The following is a 23824-nucleotide window of genomic DNA, read 5'->3' on the forward strand; positions in this document are numbered from 1 at the left end:
TAGATTGCTTCGGAGGAAATAGCCGTCCGTTTTCGACTGACATCGAATGATTGTGCGCCTACTATAATCCAACACACTTTTTTGTAGAATCATACAAAAACCAAATTTTTCTTCTGCCTGATCGTGGCAAAATCAGGAGTAGAGTGTGCCAGTGTTCCTCTGAATTTTTCAGGCCAATCACGGTTTACCCTGGAAAAGAAAGTCTCTTGGATCCAGAGTCCACTCAATAGTTTTTAACTAGAAAACTCTTGATTTAATCGGATTTTTACTCAAATCGAGAGTAAAACCTCTTGATCTAAGCAGATTTCCTTTTGTTTTTCGAAATGAAAGCCAACGCGCAATAAGAAAGACCCTGCCATTTCTGTGATTCCTTCCGATTTTGATCAAGAATTACAAATGCACCCCTCTCGCATGATCGAGTTTTGCGCTCAGATTTTTCTGAAATGGAAAGTTACATTACACTGAAAACTTGTCTGACTACTTGTAAACTGATTACTTGCCTTCTTGCAATCAGTATTTGAGAAAAACCACAATATATTCAGGAACTCCGACTGTCTCCTCTGAACTGAACTATTGGAATGATTGATCACGTACTGTATGGTGTCACACATCATCGAAGCAGCAAACATATTTTCAGAGTTTCTATGGACCATTAAACAAGGTACAAATTATGATACATGTTTTTCAACCAGAATTTTACGTGGAACACGATTCGTGCTTCGAAAATTTCTGTAATCGACTCCTAATTAAGATATTGACGTTTTTATTTTAAATTGTCCACGGGAAATTCGAATTGCCCAGTCACAAGTAATGCATTACTCTACTTGAGTCGAATCGCGTTTTACAACGGTTCTGGCAGGCTTCTCAATCGAGCATTGTTTCTCTTCCGCCCCTTATTGTTCACAGTGTAAACAATTAGCTATGGCTGAGCTGAAGCGTCAAGATTGAGGTTGCCACATTCTCGTATCGCAGAAACTGCCACCGTAACGCTCAGTGTGCGGTTTGACTCACGCAGATCATCGTGTTTCCATGAGCAAGAAGTTTGAATTCTTGCGTCAAGAAACATTAAATATACTGGTTATCAGTTAATTTAAGTAATTTTCGTCGCAGGAATCGTGTTTTGCTTGAAATTTTGGTTAAGTGTCATGTGTAAGAGTGCTTAACTTTGTGCCTTTTCGAGTAGTCTGTTGACCCCGTGATTATCCAAAAATAAAAAGTTCTGCGGATTATGAAATGATGAGCACAGTGTTGAAATCTGACAATTTATTTGTCTGCACCGTTTATCCGTGGAACCCCAATCGTAAAGCAGGATTTACGACGCGACAGTCCTTGATCGTTGAAAATCAAAAGTGGTTCAAGGCATCCATCAAAAGTGTGACAACTCCACCGAGCAAACATTCGAATGCCACCGTGACAAGCGGAGGTGAATTAGGGTGGATTTTGCAACAGCGCGACCCATTAACGCTGAAGTTGATTATATCGATCAATATCGTGGCTTTAAAAATGCGCCTAACGCCACCCCCTCCAACCCCATCTCCCGTGCCCCGCTTCGTTGTCTTGGTCCGCTGTGACAGCACATAGCGGCATAGCGGGTGGATTCTTTTTAATAAAAGTTAATTAAAACCGTCGTGTCATCGCCAATAAAATACGCCGCGGAAAGCGTTGCCGTCCTAGCCGCACGTCGGGAGCCACTTTTATTGTTCTCGGATTTTGAAGGATCACCGGGAAAATGACATAAATTGTACTCACAGAGATTTTGATTGCCTTTCTTTAGCTCGGGATCATTTTCACGCGAGAAACGGCGGCAGATTCTCGGCAGTTATCGGTCGCAAGAGACTGCTTTCATGACTTTGCCATTCAATGTATTAAGCGATGGGTGCAGAGATGACATTTTTTGGGCACAGTGTCTCAAAATATCTGCTAATGTTTAAAGCAAATAATAATCAAATCATCATAATTTAAGCAAATCTATGTTTTTTGTTGTAACTTTTACTGAATATTCTTTGTAATTTTACAGTGCTAAAAACTTAAAATTTCAGAATGTTCAGCTAAAAGAGAATTTGCAGGTGTCTGAAATTGATGAATTCGTGTTTAAGTGGAAACTACTGAGTGCACTGAACACGAGAATACCCCTTGTTCATGAAGCGAACAATTATTGGAGAAGATATGACAAACTGATCTAATCTTCTTGAATACGTACGTTTAAATGGGAAAGGCCGCCAGATGACGTCACTAAGTGGTGCATTTTCTCACTTTTAAATCTATTTTTATACTATTTTCCACAGCAGAAATAAATTATAAAAGATACAGTGAAATCAGCTCTCTAATAACTTTCAGATAAAGCATAAAAAATGTTGCATGCAAATTCTCCTAAGTCTTCTCTCTTAAATAAAAATTAGCACTGGTGATTCTGAAACCCTGCAACCGAGAAATGCCCTTTCTGCACCTAACGCCGCATATACGTCATCAGGGCTGGAAAAAGGGTGGTGTACCAAGAGCAGCTGCATCAGGCGCCATCATCACCAGGGGTGCTAAAATAAAAGAAAAGAAAAAATAGAGGATTAACAAACAATACCGATAAGTAAATAATATATACCGGGGAACGCAAAATAGCGAGCTATTCAAAAACAAGCGGGATCCCGCCGCATATGCTTTAAGTGAACCAATCAGCGATTCCGTTTGGCAGATACCGTCCATTTGAAGTTCGCATTCAATTTCAGCGCATATCGACGGTGAAACTACCAGACCACGTATCTCGTTTGCGGTGTTTCAAAATCTCCGCTCCCATTTGATTTTTGTTGAAGGTGAACAAATCAAATTATTTCTTGAAAATTTCACAAAATTTTATTCGCGTAAAGAAGAAAAAACATGGATGTTCTCAAGAGTTGACGTTGAGTAGTTCTCCATTTAAAAAATAAAGTATGGCAACGTCACAAACGGAGATACGTGGCCCGGTAGTTTCACCGTCGCACAGTGGATCGAGTCAATAGGAGAGGTCGGACAAAACTTGGAAACTTTAAACGCTCATAACTACGTTTATACAAGATTTTGAGGTTATAAAAGTGGTTCCATTGGTTTCCTCGTAAAATGTTCATGCTTTAGCACCCCTTGAACTTTAAAATGTGACAAAATAAACATCAAAATTTGCAGTTTTAGTCAAAAATTTTACGTCCGACCTCTCTTATTGACTCGATCCAGTGTGCGTCGATATGCAATAAAACCAACGATAAGCCCATAAATATTATTCCGCTTCATAAACATTGATAGAACCGATACACAACGCATGATTAAACCATCAGCAGGTATCGTCCGCTCAAGGCTCGCCTTCAATTTTGCTGCATAGGCAACAAATGTACCGGTGAGCATAAATAAGTATCCATCAGAAAAACACACGATTCATGAGCTTTAATGGAAGCTCTTTTCGAAAGATGCACATTTATCGTATTTTGTGAGCTTCTCGTTCCTTTCGCAACTTTTGATGCAATTGCTGTATCCATGAATATCCATAATTACTAGTATACTATACTTTAGCATATATCATTCATTCTTAAACCGCCAGCTTAGGTCACTGAGAGGTTTCAGGACAATTTTTCAACGATTTTCTGTCCACGCACCTTTTTTCCAGTAGTTTACGCCCACACGTAAAATAAGCAACGGTGACTTGGTTCAAGCGTTATATATTAGTCGGTATGTAAAATTATATTGACAATATGAAAATGAGAAATTGAGAGAGAAGGAGGTATTGTTATGGTTGCTCATTTTCTAAATGAAATGTCATTACTTTCTCTTTTTGAATCGTCTTTTTAAATTTTCATTGGTAAATATTTGTTTTTATTTCCATCCTTAAAATATTCGATGTACAATATACCTTATATATGAGTAGGTATTTTTTTTTATTTTTTTAATTTTTTCTTTACGAAATTATTACTTCATTTTGAAAACAATTATATTTTTAAAACGTGACAAATATTTGTAAAACCTTTTCCAAGCGACTTCAATTTCAATAAGCCGCAGTTTTGCCGACAGAAACTGCAAAAATGAATAAAAGAGGAAAAAAACCCAGAAGCACGCAATCTTTAGTTTTAACCCATGTGTAAATCGATCTTTTAGAGTCAAAGACGTCAAATTTTGAGCGTTTGGTTGCGCGTAGACCTCGGTGCAGCACAATAAAAGCACAAAATGTAAAAGAAAAATTAAAGTGCTTTGGAAATCATTAAATTTGACACGGAACCACCAACATTTAAAAAACACACATATTAATACATATTTTTTCCTATCAATTTAACTGAGAATAAGCAATGCAGAGTGTGCAAACATTTCAAAATCCTGAGTTAAAAAACGCTGACTATGCGAGTAGAGATATTAAAGCCTAAGAGAGCGGAGCGGCGTGCTGCCAGCGCAAGAGGCTCACTGGCGCCTACAAACCTAAGTGGATACTCCACGCATTGCACAATGCTTGAAGTATCCACTTAGGTTTGTAGGCGCCAACGTGCGTTTCGCGCTGGCCGCCCGCCCTCCGTGCGGCGGCGCCTGAAGCAACTATTTCACAACAGAGGTGTTGCACAGTATTATACGAAATTTGCTATGCTTTTCATTTGTGGTGAATAAAGAAACAAAATACGCTGAATATATTCAACATGCAACATTATTTCAGACTCTAAATTTTTACAAATGTTCGTGTGTCATCCATCCCATGAGTTCCTAATTTTGTTTAAAAATTAAAAAATTCGGCTTTGAATGTAACTATTTCTAATTCCAATGAGATAACTTGCAGATGCATCTAAGTTAGGGCGGTCAAATGAGTCTAACAAGTGTTTCTCGTAATGAGAATTGCGAAGGTTTAGTTCAAAGAACGAGTGCCTAGGCTCTTCTAACCGAGAAATTCTGATTGATACGGCACATGCTCCTTAAGCACCCAAGTTTTCCAGCTCGTTGAACTGAATTTGCGGCTCGTAGAACCGATTCTCGGTGCATTGTACTGAGCCCCTGTGTCCTGTCAACGCGAGAGGTTAATTTGCACGACTTAGGATTTTGACTTCTGAGGCGAAAAGCGCTTACTTTATAGGTTCGTATACCCAATGTTTTACTCTGTGATCGTAAGACATTCCTGTTAAAGTAGCTTATCACGTCACATTCGCGCTTACCTTTAAAGTTACGTGTGATCCATTTTGAGTGTTTCCTCACTTCCTGCAATAGCAGAGTTCCTGTGCTTCCCCCTGCAACTCTTGCATCCGCCAGGGCTTTGCGATGTATGTACTTAATTATAGGTGAAATTTCGCAAGTAATTCAATAATCCCAAGCTTAAGGAAAGTTCTCAAAATTGAGACTGGGTTTGAGAGGATCCTCTGCGCTTCGCCGAGAGGACACCTCTATGTCCAGTTTAAATCTCCAGGCTCGGATAGAGAGAAAATGCATTTGCAATGGTGCCGATTCGTGCGGAAATTCTAAAGTTGCAGCCACGACAACCCCGCCGACGTATCTGTTCCCTGTCTGTGTATTGAGATTTTGATAGGATACCTATAGAGGTTGTGTCTCAGTTTAGCCTAGGGGATCCTCTCTGAGGTCTTAACTTTGAGAGCTTTTTTTGAGCGTTCAAGTTTGTATAAGAGAAAACCAGTTGTTTCATTGTGTTTCTCACGAAATTTTACATATGTATCAGTACTTTAAACGCAAATTCCCGCGGCACACAGTGGACCGAGTCAATCAGAGAGTTCGGACGTCAAATTCTTGACTGAAACTGCAAATTTTGATGTTTATTTCGTCACATTTTAAATTTTACCCTGGTGCTTCCAGTGGAAAATTTCACTAGGACACCAATGGAGCCACTTTTAGAACTTCAAAATTTTGGTTAAACAGAGTTATGAGCTTTTAAAGTTTCTAAATTTTGTCCGACCTTTCATATTGACACGATCCGCTGTATGCGGCATGCAAGAGCTCCATTATATGACGCTTAAGATGACGTCATTCTGATGACAATCCATCAGATGAGCGGGAAGTAGCAAATGATTATCGCGGCTCACTTGAGCTCGTGTTCCTGAAGGTTGAAGGGCCTCTTGTTTGAACAAGGAGTCGTCGAAGGAAATCAAAAGAAACGTGAATCTGGGCTCCTCCGTTCAAACGTCTTTTTCGGATGAAACACCTCGCAATATTCTCCAAGTTCGGGATTCAACGTGAAGGGGGTATCAGGAGGGGGTAGGAGAGGGTACGTCTTGTTTTCCCTTCATCGCATCGTGTCGGCCGAATTCCGAGCTGAGTTGCCGCGTGGCTTTGAAGCTTTGCACGCGCTCGACAAGGTTACAACGGACAGGAAAATGTTCCTTGCGGGGACGACTGTTGGAAGAACTTTTAAAAAACTACAAAATTTCAAAAAGACAATTCCTAAAAGAACTGTTAAAATTTTCATCTTAGGAAACTCTTTTTAGGTAATTTTTAGAGTGAAATTCACAAAAGGTAAAATTTAAGTGAAGGAGTGTTAAAAACTTTTAAAATATCAATTGTAGTTTTTCAACTCTAAAAATGTTTGAAAGGAGGTTAAAAAACTACTTTGACATTTTAAGGGGGTTTTTCAATAATTTTTTCCCTTAGATTTTAATTCAATTTTACCCGTCGCTATTACCGCACAGTCATTGTATATTTAAAATCCTATAGCCTTGAGTTTCCTTGAGATCAGGCTAGAAGAACATCCTCGCTGTCTTGAATTCATATTTTAATCTTGCATAACTTATTGGATCAGCAAAAAAAAGTGTAGTCCAAGTAATGTCAGTTTCATTTGTACCGAACTCGACGGAAAGGACCAATGATACCAGCATCGAACCGGAATAAAGGATCTTGTTCTGTAAGTTCTATCCCTACAATGGATCCAGAGTTCAGACTCTAAAGAATTTGACAAGAAATACGCTCTTGATCCAATCGGGCTTTCACTTGAATCAAAAGGAAATCGCCTCTTAAATAAAGAGGCTTTTCTCTCGATTTAAGTAAAACTCCGATTTAATCGAGAGTACTTTTTCGTGTCAATTTTTTAAGAGTCTGGATTCTGGATCCAAGAGAATTTTTTTTAAATGTACCTAAGACGCAATGTTTGTGACAAGTTCAAGCCTACACGGATAAAAAAAGCTCGAGTTTGTTGTGTGATATGGACATTTCCAATTAATTGTGGTAGTACACGAATTGATCGTGGTCCTACCCCAATAAATTAGGTTATTAACCCAAATGTTGCGGTGCTACCCTAACTTGAGTTGCGGTTCTACCACAATTAATCAGAAATGTCCATAGCATCCAACAAATTGTAGGGGATAACCCCTAACACTTTTTTCCGTGTAGCTTCAAACTCAAAATGTTTTCTGCAGTTTTGATAGAAAACAAGATGCGGCGGGAAGCTCGAAACCTCTCCTGAATCATTTTTTTTTCAGGGTGTGACTTGGTGCCTTCCAGTTCGATTGAGTACATTTGGAATGTTGGTTCGTGTTGACGCCTCGCTCGTTAATTGGGAGCTCGATGGCGCGACGGGTGGTCACTTTGCCGGGACGAGCCCGGGGCAGTGGCGTGGCGTGAATTGTGATATATCGATTGTTATGCCATTTAAACCTATGGAAAAGGATCGATAAACAGGGTGTTCGCAGCGAACACCTTAATAATCGATTCTTTACCATAGGTTTAAATTACATAACAATCGATATATCGCAATTCACGCCACGCTACTGGCCCGGGGTCCCAGATCCCGAGTCGAGCGCCTCAACGCCTCACGTCACATGCTCCCACGCATACATATCAGCGTGGCCAACAGTCGCCAAACTCATCTCTCGCCAGCCCCAAGTCACGCTAATCAATTCCAGAACGACCCTGAATAACACAAATCGAACGCTAGACGATGACTCGAGACGGGCGATGCATAAGAATCGACGAGAGAATTTCCCCGGAAATTCGCGGTGGAAATTCACTTTCCCGGGATACTTTCACAGAGAAACACACACCCATGTAGATAGGCCACCGTCTATATGTATCAAGGAAAAAAATAAATTGCTGATTTAACAATTAAATTGTTAAAAAATGTGTCCGACATGTTTCAAATGTATATTTTATGATAGTGGGAAGCTAATTCAACCAGGGGGGTGGTTAAATTAGCATCTTAGTGCATTTTCCGAAGGAAATGCTCTATTTTTATCGTGTCCCGGTGCCGCAAAATTGAACCGTTGCCAGTTCAAAATTGTTTGTGTTTAAACGTGTTATTACGATGGGTAGGTATTTTTTTGGCACATTCAGTCACGAATTTGGCACATTTTGAAAAAGAGAGTCCTCATCATTTTAATCCCTACAAGTTTTTTTTTTTTTTTTTTTTTTTTTTTTTTTTTTCAAATCAATATACTTACCGTCTTTAAATAAAATAAATACTACTCTCGTGCTTTCAAATATGCGTTACCATGAATTAAACAATATTTTTTTGACGTAATTATTTTCCTCCGAGTTAGAAAAAAAATCGATTGAATTTAAAGGAACTCTCTTTTAGAAATGAGTATGCAAAGATGAAATAAAGGACAAACCAACTACAAGCGAGAATCTGGCAACGACGAGGGCAAGGGGAGGAAGAGGGTATTTTGATTAATGACATCAAAGGAGACTGGTGATGAGGCCCTAACATCCGAGTCTTAGGTCGGTCTGAAACAGCCGAGGCTCTCTGATTATTTCCCCCTATTTTTTCCCTTTCTCTGAACAATTTTCATTCTCTTTTCGTTCGTTGCCCTTAATTCATTCCCATCAACCCTTTTGCCGAGCTTTTTTTCCCTATTTTTGGAGCCTCTCGTTCCCCTCGCACCTTTCGACAGTGCCACTCGGCACACCGTGGTATGCTGTTGTCTAATTATTGATGAATTCATTGTAGTTTTTGCGTGTTTGTGAGTGCCATTGCCCAGAGATCGTATTCCTTAGGAATGGGTATACATTTTTAAACTCTCCTTCTCATCCCAAACCGACGCCTTCTAAACGTAGTAATTCACCTCGCAACCAGGCAACGTTGCTCAAGAGCGTGATAGCACGTCCAGGTTCATTCATCGCCTGGATATGTCCTTCGCATTGACTGCTTCGGCCATTGAATTTTGTCTGCAACGAGCTGAGAGATTAGTATCAGTATTCACGTCACGGAACCCTACGAATTTCGACTTATTCCCTCCGGAAACTTAATGCTGTTAAATTAGGTGCATATATTGTCCGAAATTCAGTGGTGGGCTAAAAGCAAAGCGTCGTGGCTAGTCTCGTCGGAACCGAAAAATCGTTTGAATGGGTCAGTTGCGCTAGTCATAGAATCGTGTTTTTGCGCTTTATTCTTGTAGTTATCTGAATATAGTAGGATCCGTCCAATCAGCAACTTCCTACTTTCAATATTCATCGAGATATCGCGCTTTGAAAAATTTGGTTTATGACGTCATCCACCGCGGGAGTGACACCCATGGTTTTTCCCATCTTGAATTTATTCGAGTCTTCCGTTGAGTAAATGCGTCTCACCGATTGATAGAAGCAAAGAGGAAGAAACCAAGGATGTCTTTTCCACGATGGATAACGCTAAGAATCGAATTTTTCAAAACGCTATATCTCTGTTGTTACTGAATATTGAGATTTGCGGAAAAGATCGTTTGGACGCAGTTCCCAAAATCCCAATTTCGATCCAGCCTACGTCAATGTTGGTTTTCTCGCAAGCTGAAAGTTCCAACTGACTGATTCTGTTGTAAACTACCCTGGTAAAAATTGGCGATACGAGCTGCGTTTCAAAATACCATAGGAGTTCTTACAGCCAACTAAAGAAGGCTATTGAAAATCATATAGCTGGCTGTAGAAAGCTGAGCAAATCATATAGCCGGGCTATACGAAGCTATAAAAAAGTATACAGTCGGGCTATAGTTCCTATCGCCGGACTTTACACTTTATCGCCATTGGCTATAAAAGGCTCTAAGAAATTGTGTAGAAATTCGTGTGCTTTCGAAATCATTAAGTTTGATACGGAACTACTTTAATATTTACAAAACACACATTATATTTTCCTTTAAAACATATTTTTTTTTTTTTCATCATTCAAAATGAGATGGTCCATACAGAGTGTGCAAACATTTCAAAATCATGAGTTGAAAAACGCTGACTCCGCGAGATTAAATATTAGAGCCTAACACAAAGCGGAGCGGCGACGCATTGGCGCCTACAAACCTAACAGGGATACTTCACGCATTGCGCGGCGACGCACTGGCGCCTACAAACCTAACAGGGATACTTCATGCATTGCGCGGCGACGCACTGGCGCCTACAAACCTAACAGGGATACTTCACGCATTGCGCAATGCGTGAAGTTTCCCTATTAAGTTTGATTGGTTCGACAGATCACCTTTTATTTATTTTTCAATAATCTCCTCTCCTCTACTATGACCATTGACGATGCTGTGTTGTCACCTCAACTCAGTGACGTAGACGGGGGGGGGGGGGGGGGGTTGTTCCAGGGGGTCTGAAGTCCCCCCTTAGTCTCGTTAATTGTATTTTTGTTTTACTTTTGGAAGGCAGACATAAAATATTACCAGGGACGTTCACAAAATAATGTAAATTTACCGTCACGTTGTTGAATGGACAACCCCACCCCATTTAAAGAATTCCTAGCTACGCCACTGGCTCAACTCTCAAGTCGGTCGTTACTCGTGCCTCAAACACCTTCGAACAATGCAGTATAAATAATCTTGTGTTTAATCCCTTTGATTCTGGCTAAAGCACTTTTTAATTGGAAAAGAAAAGCTTTAGTTGACCGTAAATACCCTCTCAATAGCATGAACTTACTTTGAGCTGTGTATCCATCTTCGTTGACGTGAAGTGGCGCGGCGCGGTGCGGCGGTAGAACTTTCTACTGTTATTTTCCTATATATCCTTTCCTTCCACCCCGCTCACTCCTCCCGGCTTTGGATCTCTCACAGCACTTCCAATTTAACAGTTTTTTGTCAACGAACGTAAGCCGTCAAGTCTCTCGAGCCACAGAATCTGGACTACCCCACGATTTGCCGAGGTCCACCAGTTTCAAATTGTTCCACACATGAGCCGTGTATTTCTCAACTTTATCTCGAGTCTTTTTGTTTAACGCGATCTAAATCAAATTTTCTGGGGTCCTTTACCGGCTACTCTACCTCCATGTTGTACTTTTTAAATGACAAAGCATTAAAAAAAGAAAGAAAAAAAGTTTTTTATTAATAATGTACCGTCGTCACCGAAATAAATGGTTGTTGACTTAACATTCTGGATGTAAAAAAGAGTGCGACAACTCACAAAGCGCTGAGTCAACTGCCAAAGCAGTTAGCTTTACATCTTGACAGTGCTACAGTGACTCCTGCGCTGGTTAATTCTGCTTTTGTGGGTTGTCGCACATTTTTTACATCCAGAATGCTAATTCAGCGTCCTTTTTTTCGGCGTATAGTTTAGAAGCTGAGCCCAGGTATTGCTTATGGATGCTGTATTAAGAAGTTAATTGGGTGGATTTAAATCAGCCCCATCTTTAGTTAAGACGATTATCTTTTTCCGGAAGATTCAGAAGGCAAGGAAGATAACTTTTTTTGGTGCAAAAGTTAATTTGAAAATAATTGAATTTACAAAGCCACAATAGCGGATAGAAAAATGAGTTAGTAAATATCATAAATTCCGCATAAAGCTGCGTCAGCTCAGCAGTTGTAAGCTTCATGGACATCTTAGGATAAAAAAAATGGCGGTCGCGTTGCAGGCAGATGATTCACCCTTGTAAAAATGTTCCATGCGAAATTCACACCAAAAAAAGGGACATGAACTAGAAGGTTTCCACGCCAAATTTGTACCGAAATCAACTGATTTAGACGAGTTGATTGGAATTGATTTAACTTCCATGCGGCTCTCATGAAAACTAATTGATTTCCATGCGCATTGCGTGGAAATAAGTAGATATCCATACAAACTCACATTGAACATTCTTATCAAGTGGGTTTTAATGAGTTTCTATCTGCTTTTATTCCCGTGAAAACTCCAATTACACAGGCGTGCGTTTTTACTAAATTTGATTCAATTTTGTACGTTTTATTACGTTGAGAAAAACCTTTTAACCTTTTAAACTCGACACCTCTCCTCAAACGTGTAAAAATTCCAGAAAATTCTTATTTTCCTACAGGAAATTCAGCAACGTTTAGATTGGTATACGTCACCTCAGCGTGAGAGACATGTGCCTGCACTCCATAAAACGTCGCTCCACTGTCATAAGGGCGTATCTAAATCCCCACGTGAACCCTGAGGTCCATAAGACTCTACGCTTTTCGAGGCTCATTCGGAAATGGAGACACGCCGTTACGACCTGGGAGTGACGGAAAGTGCCACCCGAAAAACGAGCTTCCGGGGAAATTCAGGTTTCGTTTTTCTCCGACTGAAATAAGAGATGCAGAGGAAATCAAAGCATTGGTTCTCTTTCAAAAGAGCTTGAGCACATCCTTGTTTTTTTAAGTGAACTTTTCACTCGAGCTCCGCGTCAAGTCCCCGACACGGAAATCACTTGTCGTCGTTCACAGTGTTCAAACGACTCGTTTTTTCGCCTCGGTGGATTGCGTAGTCAAATCGCCTCTTTCCATTTTTGATTTTCACTTTGTTGTTCACGAACTGAGAGAAATAAATCACCGTTGACCTCAAAAATTGTCCCTGTTTGAAAGGAAATCAGCATCAAATGACTTTGTCGCAACCAGGCAAGTTATATAAAAATTCGTGATCAGTGGCGAGGCGTGAATGATCGATTATCGATATTTCGTCACCTTCCCGGCAAAGTATCACAAGCGCCACTTTGCCAACTTTTCAAGAGACACAAAAAACTGAATTGCGACCGTAAAAGACGGATGTTTGGCTTGAAACTTGAAATATAGATCCAGCACACCTCCCTGCCTCGAATTTTAATAAAATTTCTTTAAAAAAACGGGTTTTTCTTTGAAAATTGGCGCTTGTGATATCGGCTTCTCGGGGCACTCTGAGAATCTATTGGCGCTTGTGATACGAAAGCCCATCAAATTTAACGGAGTTTTTTCCATATTTCTTCATTTTTAATCTAAAAAAAAATATTATTTTCGTATGTAAATGCATCTTATTAATTCAAAACTACCCATAACTCAACTTTAATAAAAATAGCGCTTGTGATACTTCGGCCGAAAAGTGACGAATCGCTCCAAGTCATTCCAAAAGTTGTTGATACTAATATCGAAAATCAATCTCAAAGATGAGCGATTATTCCCAACTTGGCGCTTGTGATACTTTTCTCTTACATGGCGCTTGTGATACGAAAGTTCGTCAACTTCAATGGAGTATTTTAAATATTTATTTATATTTAGTCTAAAAAAATATTATATTCGAAATAACGAGATGTAATTACATGCGAAAATAATTTAGTTTCAAGTCATTCCGAAGACTGCCGTGACAAAAATTGTAAAACAATCAGAAAGGTAGGCGGTTGCCGAACTTGGCGCTTGTGATACTTTTCTCCCAAATGGCGCTTGTGATACGAAAGTACATCAATTTTAATCGACTTTTATTCATATTTCTACATATTTGTTGTAAAAAAAATGATTATTTTCGTATGTAAATGCATCTCGTTATTTTGGAACTATTCATAACTCAATTTCGGTAAAAATGGCGCTTGTGATACTTTGCCGGGAAGGTGACGATTTCCCGATTTGAAGCTGTCGTGAAGAATCGATTATAAAAGCGTTCGTTGCAAACACCCTGTTTATCGATCCTTTTCCATGGGTTTAAATGACAGATGAATCGATTTATCGCAAAGGGCGCCAAAAGAAAAAAATCTTTTAAAATAAACGGTTTTTGTATTGATGAATCCATTTTTCATTACATTAAAGTGTCTTACAACTTAATGCAGGTGAAATATTGCAAAAAGCTCTAATGGAAAACTTTCACTCTTATGCATATGCAGTACGAAACATTCTCGGAAAGTCAGGAACAACCTCAGAAGCCAGAAAATATGTGCTCTCACCTGGTTTTGCATATCAAAAGCATGAGCTTGAGTTATCGGCATTTATAAAAGCCAACGTTACATCGCGAAAATCCATCTATACTTATTTGAACATAAATCGATTGGCGCTGATGAAATTCTGCGCTGCAGGCACGTAACTAGGATTTCTTTTTGAAGGGGGCTTGGTCGGGTAAGGGAGGTTTTTATCTCTAGAGGAGGGGGATCTACGAGTCCTCCCCTGAAATTTTTTTTTAAAAAAATACCCTCCGAAAACTTCCGTCTTTCACTATACACACAGACAAACCTACCGTCTTGAATCCGATGAAATTTTTGACATCCGTGCCATTAGTGGGGCGACAGACCCATCCACCTGTTTAAGCCAATCACAGAGCTTCCCGCCAAATCACCAAATCCATAGTACTTGCCAAGCGATTTTGCGCGTCAATCCAATCCGATCTTCTTGAATCCGATGAAATTTCCGGCATCGGTGCCATCAGAGGGGGGACCAATCTAGAACTTCCCGCCAGATTCAAGAAACCCCCTGCATTTCACCGATTACGGGTCGAAACCCAACGATGACCCCGGTGAGCATCATCCGTCCTTTTGGTGAACCCCGAAGACGAGGATCGGGCCCAAGAGTAAGTGCAGATTCATTCGCTCTACCCGACCCAACGAGAAAATACGCGGTTAGGTCTTCGCTCGACCGATCAGCAACGAAAATACGCTTAACAATCGTTCGATCACTTGGACGGATTTTCCGCACCCCCCGGCCGCCCCTCGTCGACCCGCGTGGACCTTATGTGGGAGAATAATTGCCTGGTTAAAATGTTTCAGTTTGATAGCGTTTTTTCATTCGCGTTTCACGTCCGCAGTCCGGGAGCGGTGAAATTAGTCGGGTCCAGTCGGATGGATGATGGACTGGACGACCCCTGCCCCCCCCTCTCCCCCCTGGCCGGGGCTCGCTCGGGCTCGATGATTGATGCAAAGCGTGGAAGCCCGTGTGATCCGTAGATCACTGTCCGGGTCGGCAGAGAGCCCCGACTCCCGACAGCGATTTGTCAAAGGTGCACCTTTGCGAAAAAGGCTCATTAGGACCGCTCCGGCGGTTGCCGATTTTCCACACGGAAATTCCGCGTCATCGCCAATCGAGCGTCTTTCTAGGAACCATTTCTGCCGTGCAACGCAAAAAAGCCGTAAAAGCCATTTTACATTGTTTGGAAACAATGTATCATAGCAGAGAAACTTGTGTACCTTGGGACAATGTTTTTACAGAATTTTTTCGCAAATACTATCAAGAACTTAACCTGAAAATTTGAGGTGCATGGGTGAAACAGATTTTGTTTCACAAAGTGTTAAGTTCCCAAAAAGGAGGGAAAATCTTGATGTATTTACGGCGTTCTTGCTCAGATTTACCCATACTGCCGTGCTAAGGAAGAACGTCGTGCGAACATTCGAGAGTTGCCGGATTTTCTTGGATAAAATGTATATTTTTGAGAAAAGTTATGAATATTTTTCCTCGAAATTTTCAGGAACTAAAAGTGAAATCGCGAACATAATTATCTAAAAAATTGGAAGGAATATATTCATAAGTTCACCAGGAAATCAGTGTTTCATCAAAGGAAATTCGGCAACGCCTGAAGGTTCATATGGCGTTTTTCCTCGGCACGGCAGTATACAAGGTATCCTAGGTCTAATCAGCGGAATTTCGGGGCGATTTTTCAGGTGATGTTAAGAATTTATTCCTTACCAAAATACCAATAATCCTTACAAATTATTAATCCTTACCAATTATTATTCCTTAACAATTTTTTCCTTGTACGGATCCTAAAATTGAACCTCATGAAGCTCCAATCCTCGCGGTCTGTAATTCTGCATATTGAATCTAGATGTATGGTGAAATTTCACACACAATTATTGCAAGGGGCACAATATTTCGGGAATTCAGATCGTGGAAAATGCAATGGATAACAGAACCTCGTATGGACCGCAAGACGCCGATTGAAAAGCGGCGATTTTGAGGCTTTTCGCGACTTTTCAAGGACCTTTTGATAATCGGATTCTACTCATTTTTCTGCTTTTATCGGAGTATAGGAAACTAGTCTTGCAATGGACCACTAGACACGGTACGAATTTAAGTAATCTGATACATGTTCCTTAACCAGAATTTCACGTAGAACACGACTCATACAACGAAAATTACTGAAACCAACTCCCAACGAAGATATTTACGTTTTTATTTCACATCGGTTACGAGGAATTTGAACTGCCCGCTCACAAGAAACTCAAAGCTCTACCTGAGTCAAATCGCGCACTACAACGGTTTCAGCAAGCTGCTCAATCGAGCAATGTTCATTTCCCATCATGTGTTGTTCAAACTATAAGCAATTTGCTATAGCTGAGCCAAAGCGTCAAGATTGAGATTGCCAGATTTTTATATCGCAGAGACTGATGATAATGTTTAGCGGGCGATGTGAGTCGCGTAGAGCTTTGAGTTTTCGTGAGCGGGTGGTTTGAATTCACGCATCAGGAATAATTAAATATCTTTGTAAGGAGTTGATTTCGGTAATTTTCGTTGTGCGTATCGTATTTTACGTGAAATTTTGGTTAAGAAACATGCATCAGAATGCTGAAATTCGTACCTTGTCTAGTGGTCCATTTGGCCCGGGCCTAACCTTATTTCTCCCCGACTTCACATCCCAAAAACCATCTAATTATTTGTGTTTAATCATCATTTTTTCCCATTAGTTCACCATTCCATTCCACTCGTAATAGGTTTTTTAATGGTCATTTTTCCTAGCATTCGGAAGTTAGTCCTATTTCTCGCTAAAATCAGTATCTTGAGAATTAAATGAAAATTTAGAAAGAAGATCGGGCAAATTTTTGGAATTTTTTCCGTTTTTGGGCAATTAAGGGGTAAAATTTCTGCGGTCTGTTCTCGACCTTTTAATATCCGGATTCTACTCATTTTTCTGCGTTCATTGATGTACAGGAACCCTATCTTACAATTACGTGAAACCTACAGGTTTATTTTTTCTCGTGCAACAGCAACACTTACGTTAAAAACCACCCTGGAGGCGTAATTTGTCCTAATGTTTACACAGAAGTCCAATCATAAGAAAGGAGTAATAAGCATGGCCGTATCTAATTAATCTGGAGCAGCCCGGCCGCGCTACCCGGTCGTGACGTTTCCCCGGTTTCATGCTGGAGGCTGAGTGCAATCGAGGACCCCTGACCCCCTCCCCTCCCCCCTTCCCCCACTACCACCGCCACCTTCCCTACCAATCCCTCGTCCACGGCGAGCAAACTCACCCAATTTCCTTTATCCCGCCTTTACTCGAAATTACTCGCGATTTTTTCTGCCTTTCATTAGATTTTTCTTATTTTTTTTAATATCATCGTACTTTTTAATTTATTCCTCCGCTAAGAGAGTTCCTTAGTTCCCTTTACGCGCTGAGCCGGAAAGAGTAAACGAACCCAAGATTTGTATTTACCCCGCGTTGCCGCGTTAAAAATGAAGAGGTTGAAAAATTGTCGGATAGTATAGCGTCATTTCGTGGATGCAAAGAGAAATTAATCGCTCCTTCGGTGATTAAAAGTATAACCTTTTTTTAAACTTTCAGAGAGTTTTTCCTCCGAGGATTTCTCACTTTAAAGGCAAATTTCACCTCACCCGTCTTAATTTGCTCGACAAATTCATAATATTCAGCCTCGAAAAAAATCTTCACCGTGATACCGCGGAACTGGTACTTTCCAGTAAAAAAATTAGTATACATAGAGAAAATTCCTCAATCATAAAACGTACTAATATTAGTCCCATGCCCCTACTGTTTATCAGAAAGAAAGGAGGAAGAAAAAGGGAAGGAAGGAGGAAGGTCGCTGGAGGAGAGACAAAGGAAGGACGCTTAAATTTAGTAAATATTCATGGCAATGTTGTTTCAAACTGCATTTTAGATGCTTCAAAATTTCGAAAATTTTCTCGGGGAAGCCCCCGGACCCTTCTTCCGCCCAGTGGCGTGGCGTGAAGGATCGATTATCGATATATCGCCATTTGAAGTTATGGTAAAGAATCGATTACTAAGGTGTTCGCTGCGAACGCCCTGATAATCGATCCTTTTTCATAGGTTTGAATGGCAAATCAATCGATATATCGCAAAGCACGCCACGCCACTGCTTCCGCCCCCACGCTTTCAAAGCGTCTGGATCCGCCTTTGGTCAGACGTTCAGTTTGACGCCTACTTTAAAACGAAAATATTTTTTCTCGACTCATAATTTGTGAGAAGAGAGAAGGTTAATTTGGGTACCGTGGCGGTCAGGCGTAGCAGAACACCAGAGAGCGTTATAAAAGCACCGAGTTCATCAGAAAGGAATTAACCCACATTAAGTTGAAACTGAGAAACAGAGAACGTTTCATTCCTGCATAAGGTTCTACATAAAAAATAAACTTTAACCCTCTTTTCACGAAACAATTTTTGTTTTTAGACTTTCAGTTTTTGGCAGGAGAAAATATACGGCTAGTTAAATTCAGAAACATTCTTAACTCAATTTTTTTCGGAAGTGTGGGTTAGTTCCTTTCTGATAAACTCGGCCCATATTATGTATATGTGTCGCAAGCAATTAGCAATCGCCGGTAATTTGCAAGCAGTTCGCGTGATGTTTCGATAGCTCGCAATAATACGCATCGACATAATGCAAATTTTTTTTAGGATTATGGTCTTCAAAAGTATCAGGTCGCCTTGGAGCGCCTTCATTTTTGTGATACTCTACGCTTTGTCATGAAGTTAGTTTAGTTGCCTGTCCGATCTGAACCCAATTAATGTCAAGGTGTTCACTACACGCTCTTCTGAGAGTTCCTATTTCTACTATGTTCTTACGGTGGGAAAAGTGCTTATTCACATTATAGGCAATATAATCAGCTCTCTAATCTTCTTATTTTGTTTTTGAATTTTATGCTTCTCTACATTTATTTACCACTAGCTTGAAAATTTCCGAATTGTCTGTGACATATGCATGTTTGAGAAAATTAATTTTCCAAAAATAAGACGCGGCTCCTTTTCGTTGAATCGAGGCGGCTTGAAGTGCATCGTGGAATCGAAACACGAAAATCGCGCCTTGTACAAATACAGACTTTATTGGAGCCACGCAATGTGTAACCACGAAATTTGTTGTAGCCCATATAAAAGGAAGCGGATATCCTATTTAGGTTGAGGCCGGGGGCCCGGGCACCCGGTAGTGCGGGAGTCGGGATTCGGTGACGTGCCATATCGCTCCCTGGATCTGCGTCCTCCGACGTCCAAGCGAGTCGAGGCTAGCGTCTGCCCCTGTTGGGCAACAAGGGATCAGATTGCTAACGGTGATCTCTCTTCAATCTTCGTCTCGCGAGCGTGTGACTCTACGCGACGCGACGCCCCGATGTTGACTCTATTTGACCTGACCTCCGTGTTGCCACTATTACCCAAAAAAGTTCACCCCTGTACACTTGGAAGCCAGTATCACACGATCGAACTGCGTTATCGAACTGTCAAGGTCAAATGCTGTGATTGGTCCAAGTCACCGAATACAAGCCAATCATAACACCTGACCTTCATATCGTCACCTTCCGGCCAAAGTATCACAAGCGCCATGCGACATTTCAAAATGTATGCCGTCATTTTAATTTTATACAGAGAAATAAAAAATGGACAACTTCCAACTTCCTTTTAACTTCCAATTAAAAGGATTATAAATTAAATAAAATAAATGTTTATAGCAATTATTTATATTATGGTATCTTGCACAATTGTAACCTTCATCAATGTAATTTATTTAATAATAATCGAACAATTTGTTCGATAAAGGTGTCCAAAAATTTCACTGTCTTTTCTTTGTACTGCCAATAAAATTCAGTAAAATTCCCAAACAGATTCAACACACAATTTCTGTATAAAAAAATGAAATGGCGGCGAAAATTTTGATGCGTCGCATGGCGCTTGTGATACTTTGACCGAAAGGTGACGATATATTGAGAGCACAATTTAAGACGTGTGAGACTAGCTTAAGAGTAGTGCAGGCTGCCCATGGTATTTGCTGGAAAAGACGCAGGAAGAGCACCTAAATATCCGCATAAGATTTGCGAAAATTGTGGGAAATTATCCTCAGAACGGGGTTGTTGCACAGTTTTTTTTTCTGAAATATGGATCGAATGCCGAATATCCGAAGTTTTCGCCAAAATCGGGCTTCAGACCCATATTCAGGTCGAATTAAACTCGATCAGAGACCGGAAATAACAAAACCGCGATCCATTCCGTAAAATAAAGACCTTCAATGAGCAAAAAATCGTAGCCTTTGGAAAATTCAGCTTGAATGGGCCGTTATTGATACCACTTCTTGGCGGTTTTTAAGTGTGAGTGTTTTACGAGTTGGCAAAATTTCCCAGTCCGTGGATTGGAAAACATGTTTGCCCCCTCCACCGACTGACCACCCCCGCTTCCTAGTTCGCATACCGGCCGATATTCTTGCTCAGTCTGTGAAATGAACAGCCATTCTACGAAATGACCGGTCAAAAGTCTAAGAATTACGCCGAGGGAGCTGGTCTTCAATTTTAAATGCAATCTCTGCACTAACCGAAGGAAGTCCTTTAAAAAAGCTGCCTCCGCGATTTGATTCCGGCGCACTCAAGGCGCACTGATGCAACTATTCGTGTTCCGCGAGTGTGCGTGTTGCCCTCTCAAAAGTTTAAGGCGCTTCCACTTTACCGACTTCTTCAGAAATGCACGGGACTTGTCAGTTAGTAGCGCCCAAAGAAGAGAGGAACTTTAAAGAGACAAAATTGCCAGTTAGTCACACGAAGCCGGAGTCATTCAGGGTGGGCCCAAACACGGTCCTTATCATATCGAAACCCCTCTTTTATAACGCATTAAGGTACAATAATGAGTATGGAACACAATTTGTCACATTATTTAACAATTTAAGTAAAACAAAGTAGGTATTTTGACTTATAAGAACCTCACTATCTCCGGGTGTCGCGTCGTTATCTAGCCCATGAGAAACTTTACATAGATCACAACCTTCAAGCCTCTTTTGTTGGTCAGAGAGGTTCTTTTGAGCTTTTTCGATCGATTGGAAACGCGTCTCTTGCTTAAATTTATAGTAAAAGGACCTGGTTTCAAGGAAAATCTTGGACTCATAGCCCAATTGTTCGCCTCAGACACTAGAGCACATTTAAAGCAGATCTGCATTTTCAGGGCCGGATTTACCTACTTGCCGCCTCCTTCTCATTCGTTTTGAAACATCAATAAAAACCATAAAGTGAACGTGCCGAAGGGAGGAGGGGGAGGTGTGCATAAGACGCGTTAACTCGTGTTGGGTACATTTTTTGTGAAAGCCGTGTCAACACCAGCAAAATTTCACGGAACTGCGCGAAAGTTAAGTTCCTTAAACTTATCTATATGTGGACAAGGCCTTCCATTTATAGAAAATGAAAGAAAAAATTATAAAAGAATAAACATAAATGTGGTTTAATAATTTTAACTTCCGCCGCCGCGCGCCGCGCCGCGCTGACCGCACTGTGTTTGGTACAATGCGTGAAGCATTCATACAGTCTTGTAGACGCTATGCGTTTCACGTCGATCGCTGCTGACCGCACTGCGTTTGACGCAATGCTTGAAGTATTCATGCAGTCTTGAAGGCGTTAGTATGTGTTACACGCCGACCGCCGCGCCGAGGGCTTCTCCTTTTCATCTCAAGTCCTCGTCATCATTGCTCTCTGCGCTTCGCCGCTCCAAGCCAAATTGCGTGTTTGGTTTCTCTCTTAACTCGACAAATTAAAGGTGCTGTCTCTTGTATTACGGAGAGATGGCAAAATCAGAAATTACTATGCTTTCAGGAGATGAGAGATTTTGTCACCTTTTCTCGTTTCCTGAATCCGATTTATTTTTATACCTATATTTTAAAAAATTGCAAAATTTGCCGCCTTGGGCCGCGGCCCATGTGGCCACCCCCTAAATCCGGCCCTGCTAATAATATCTGCAAACAGCCTGCTTTTTAACGTAGTCCGAAGTATCGTCTGCTATCATCAGTTGCGTGTAATCGTCCAAGAGTGTGATTGTGCGAGCTCTTAAGTCTTGGGAACAATAATACTAAAACTTAGCGGAATCGGGCTGAAATGTACATATCTATTTTACACTATAACCTGACAATTATCGTTTTATGCATTCGGGCGCACTTTGTTCTACATATGTTCATTAAAAGAGTTATTTTTCTATGTTACCAGGTGCCTGAATATGACGTCATGGACGGAAAGGTGGTGTATATATCGGTGGATGACCGGTTAGAGACTCTTCATCTTCCCTCTGACGTCACGCCCGATCAGATACGTGGTAAGAACTTCTGACTGACTTTTTAAATTAAAACCTAACTTGACACAACCTCTCTTCTCAAGTTTTTGACCTAACAATATTTTTTTCAATTCGGTCATCTCTCACGATTGCTACATTATAAGAGTGCGCGTCTTAAATACGAATAAAATGAGGAGATTCATAACAGGTCAATTATTTTATCTTGGAAACCGTCTCTTGACTTATTGCAGTAAGAGCTTTTGGTAATTGTACCATATTCATGCAAACAGATAGGTACTTACTTTTATTTCTACAGCGTATTTCCTCAATAAGCATTCTAACTAATACATAGTCCATTTCAAAATATTGTATATTTTACGTACACTAAGTACAGTGCTGGGAACATTACAAGCCATTGCGATTTTATCTCGATTTGAGGTCACGAGAAGAAATTACATGTTCTGAAACCTGCCACACGAAGTGTTCCAATTTTTCCTCATATAATTCCATTTTTTGCGATATCAACGTAAATAATCTTTGCGCCTTCAAATATGAGGCTAGACCATTTGCACAACTTGATCCTCACTTTAAATAATTTGACGATATTTTCGCAACTTAAAGCGATCTCTTCTATACTTGGGCATGTTCGATGAATTTCGGAAAGTATACTTATCCAACTCAAAAATTAATAAAAACATTAAATCGACGATTCTTTCCCCCATTAGTCATTCTCAGATTTAGCTTAGTAATGCAGCAAAAGTCAGTTCACCAGCTTGAGTATCAAGGGCTTTTAATTTCGATGAGTTTTCGCAAAGATATCACGTGGTAGCGCCTTCATAAGTACGTTAACTGCCGAATACTGCATTTTGCGCATAAGTGTAAGTGTATATGAACGTATTTATGCTTAAGGGAACTATGTTGCCCGCAAACCCTATGCACATAGTCCCTTTTAGCATAAACACGTCCAATTCTTCCTCCCCTCTAGGATATGGTAAACTTGACGGGGTGGCTACCACTCCTTTATCAGCGTTAGCTTCCACCCTGCGGCGCGCGGCGTGCCTTATTGTGCGTCCAGCGAGACAGAAACCTGTTTCCACATCGTTTTAATTAAATCACGGGCAAAGGAGGAGCTAGAATATGTCTTGCTATACCCCTGACGCCTTTCGCCTGACAATCTCCACAGGTTTTACCCCTCGGCCTCGTAATTGAACTACATGTTGCCATAAGGGATTACTGTCGCCGGCTCATTTCAAAAATAACGCGTGTACTATCGTATTCCCTAAGCAGATACGTGCTTTCATGAATGAGCCAAAAGCCGTACAGTTCCTGCTTGCAAAATAAAGACTGAGGCTGCCCTGCCATTAGCCTATATTTTTAGTGTATTTTCCGAAGGAAATACACTATTTTTTTCCTATTGAGCTGTCGATCAAAATTTTCCCGTACTTTGACAGTTCACCTTTTACATCGATTTTTCCTTTGGCTTTGGATCCTTTCGATACGTTTTTCGGACTGCTAAATGTATGAGTTTAATAAG

General features: G+C 40.6%; 1 protein-coding gene across 2 annotated transcripts in view; it reads left to right on the forward strand.

Moving 5' to 3' along the window:
• Positions 1-23824, forward strand: part of Pde9 (phosphodiesterase 9) — a 238454-nt gene that overhangs the window by 141572 nt on the left and 73058 nt on the right. For both annotated transcript variants that reach the window (XM_072299564.1, XM_019057583.2), the window contains one exon: positions 22227-22332. In XM_072299564.1, the coding sequence (XP_072155665.1) occupies positions 22245-22332 (88 nt within the window). In that variant the 5' untranslated portion in view covers positions 22227-22244. The remainder of the gene's footprint in view (positions 1-22226; positions 22333-23824) is intronic.

Source organism: Bemisia tabaci, chromosome 1 (genome assembly GCF_918797505.1).
Source record: "Bemisia tabaci chromosome 1, PGI_BMITA_v3".
In the NCBI taxonomy this organism is placed as follows: Eukaryota; Metazoa; Arthropoda; class Insecta; order Hemiptera; family Aleyrodidae; genus Bemisia; species Bemisia tabaci.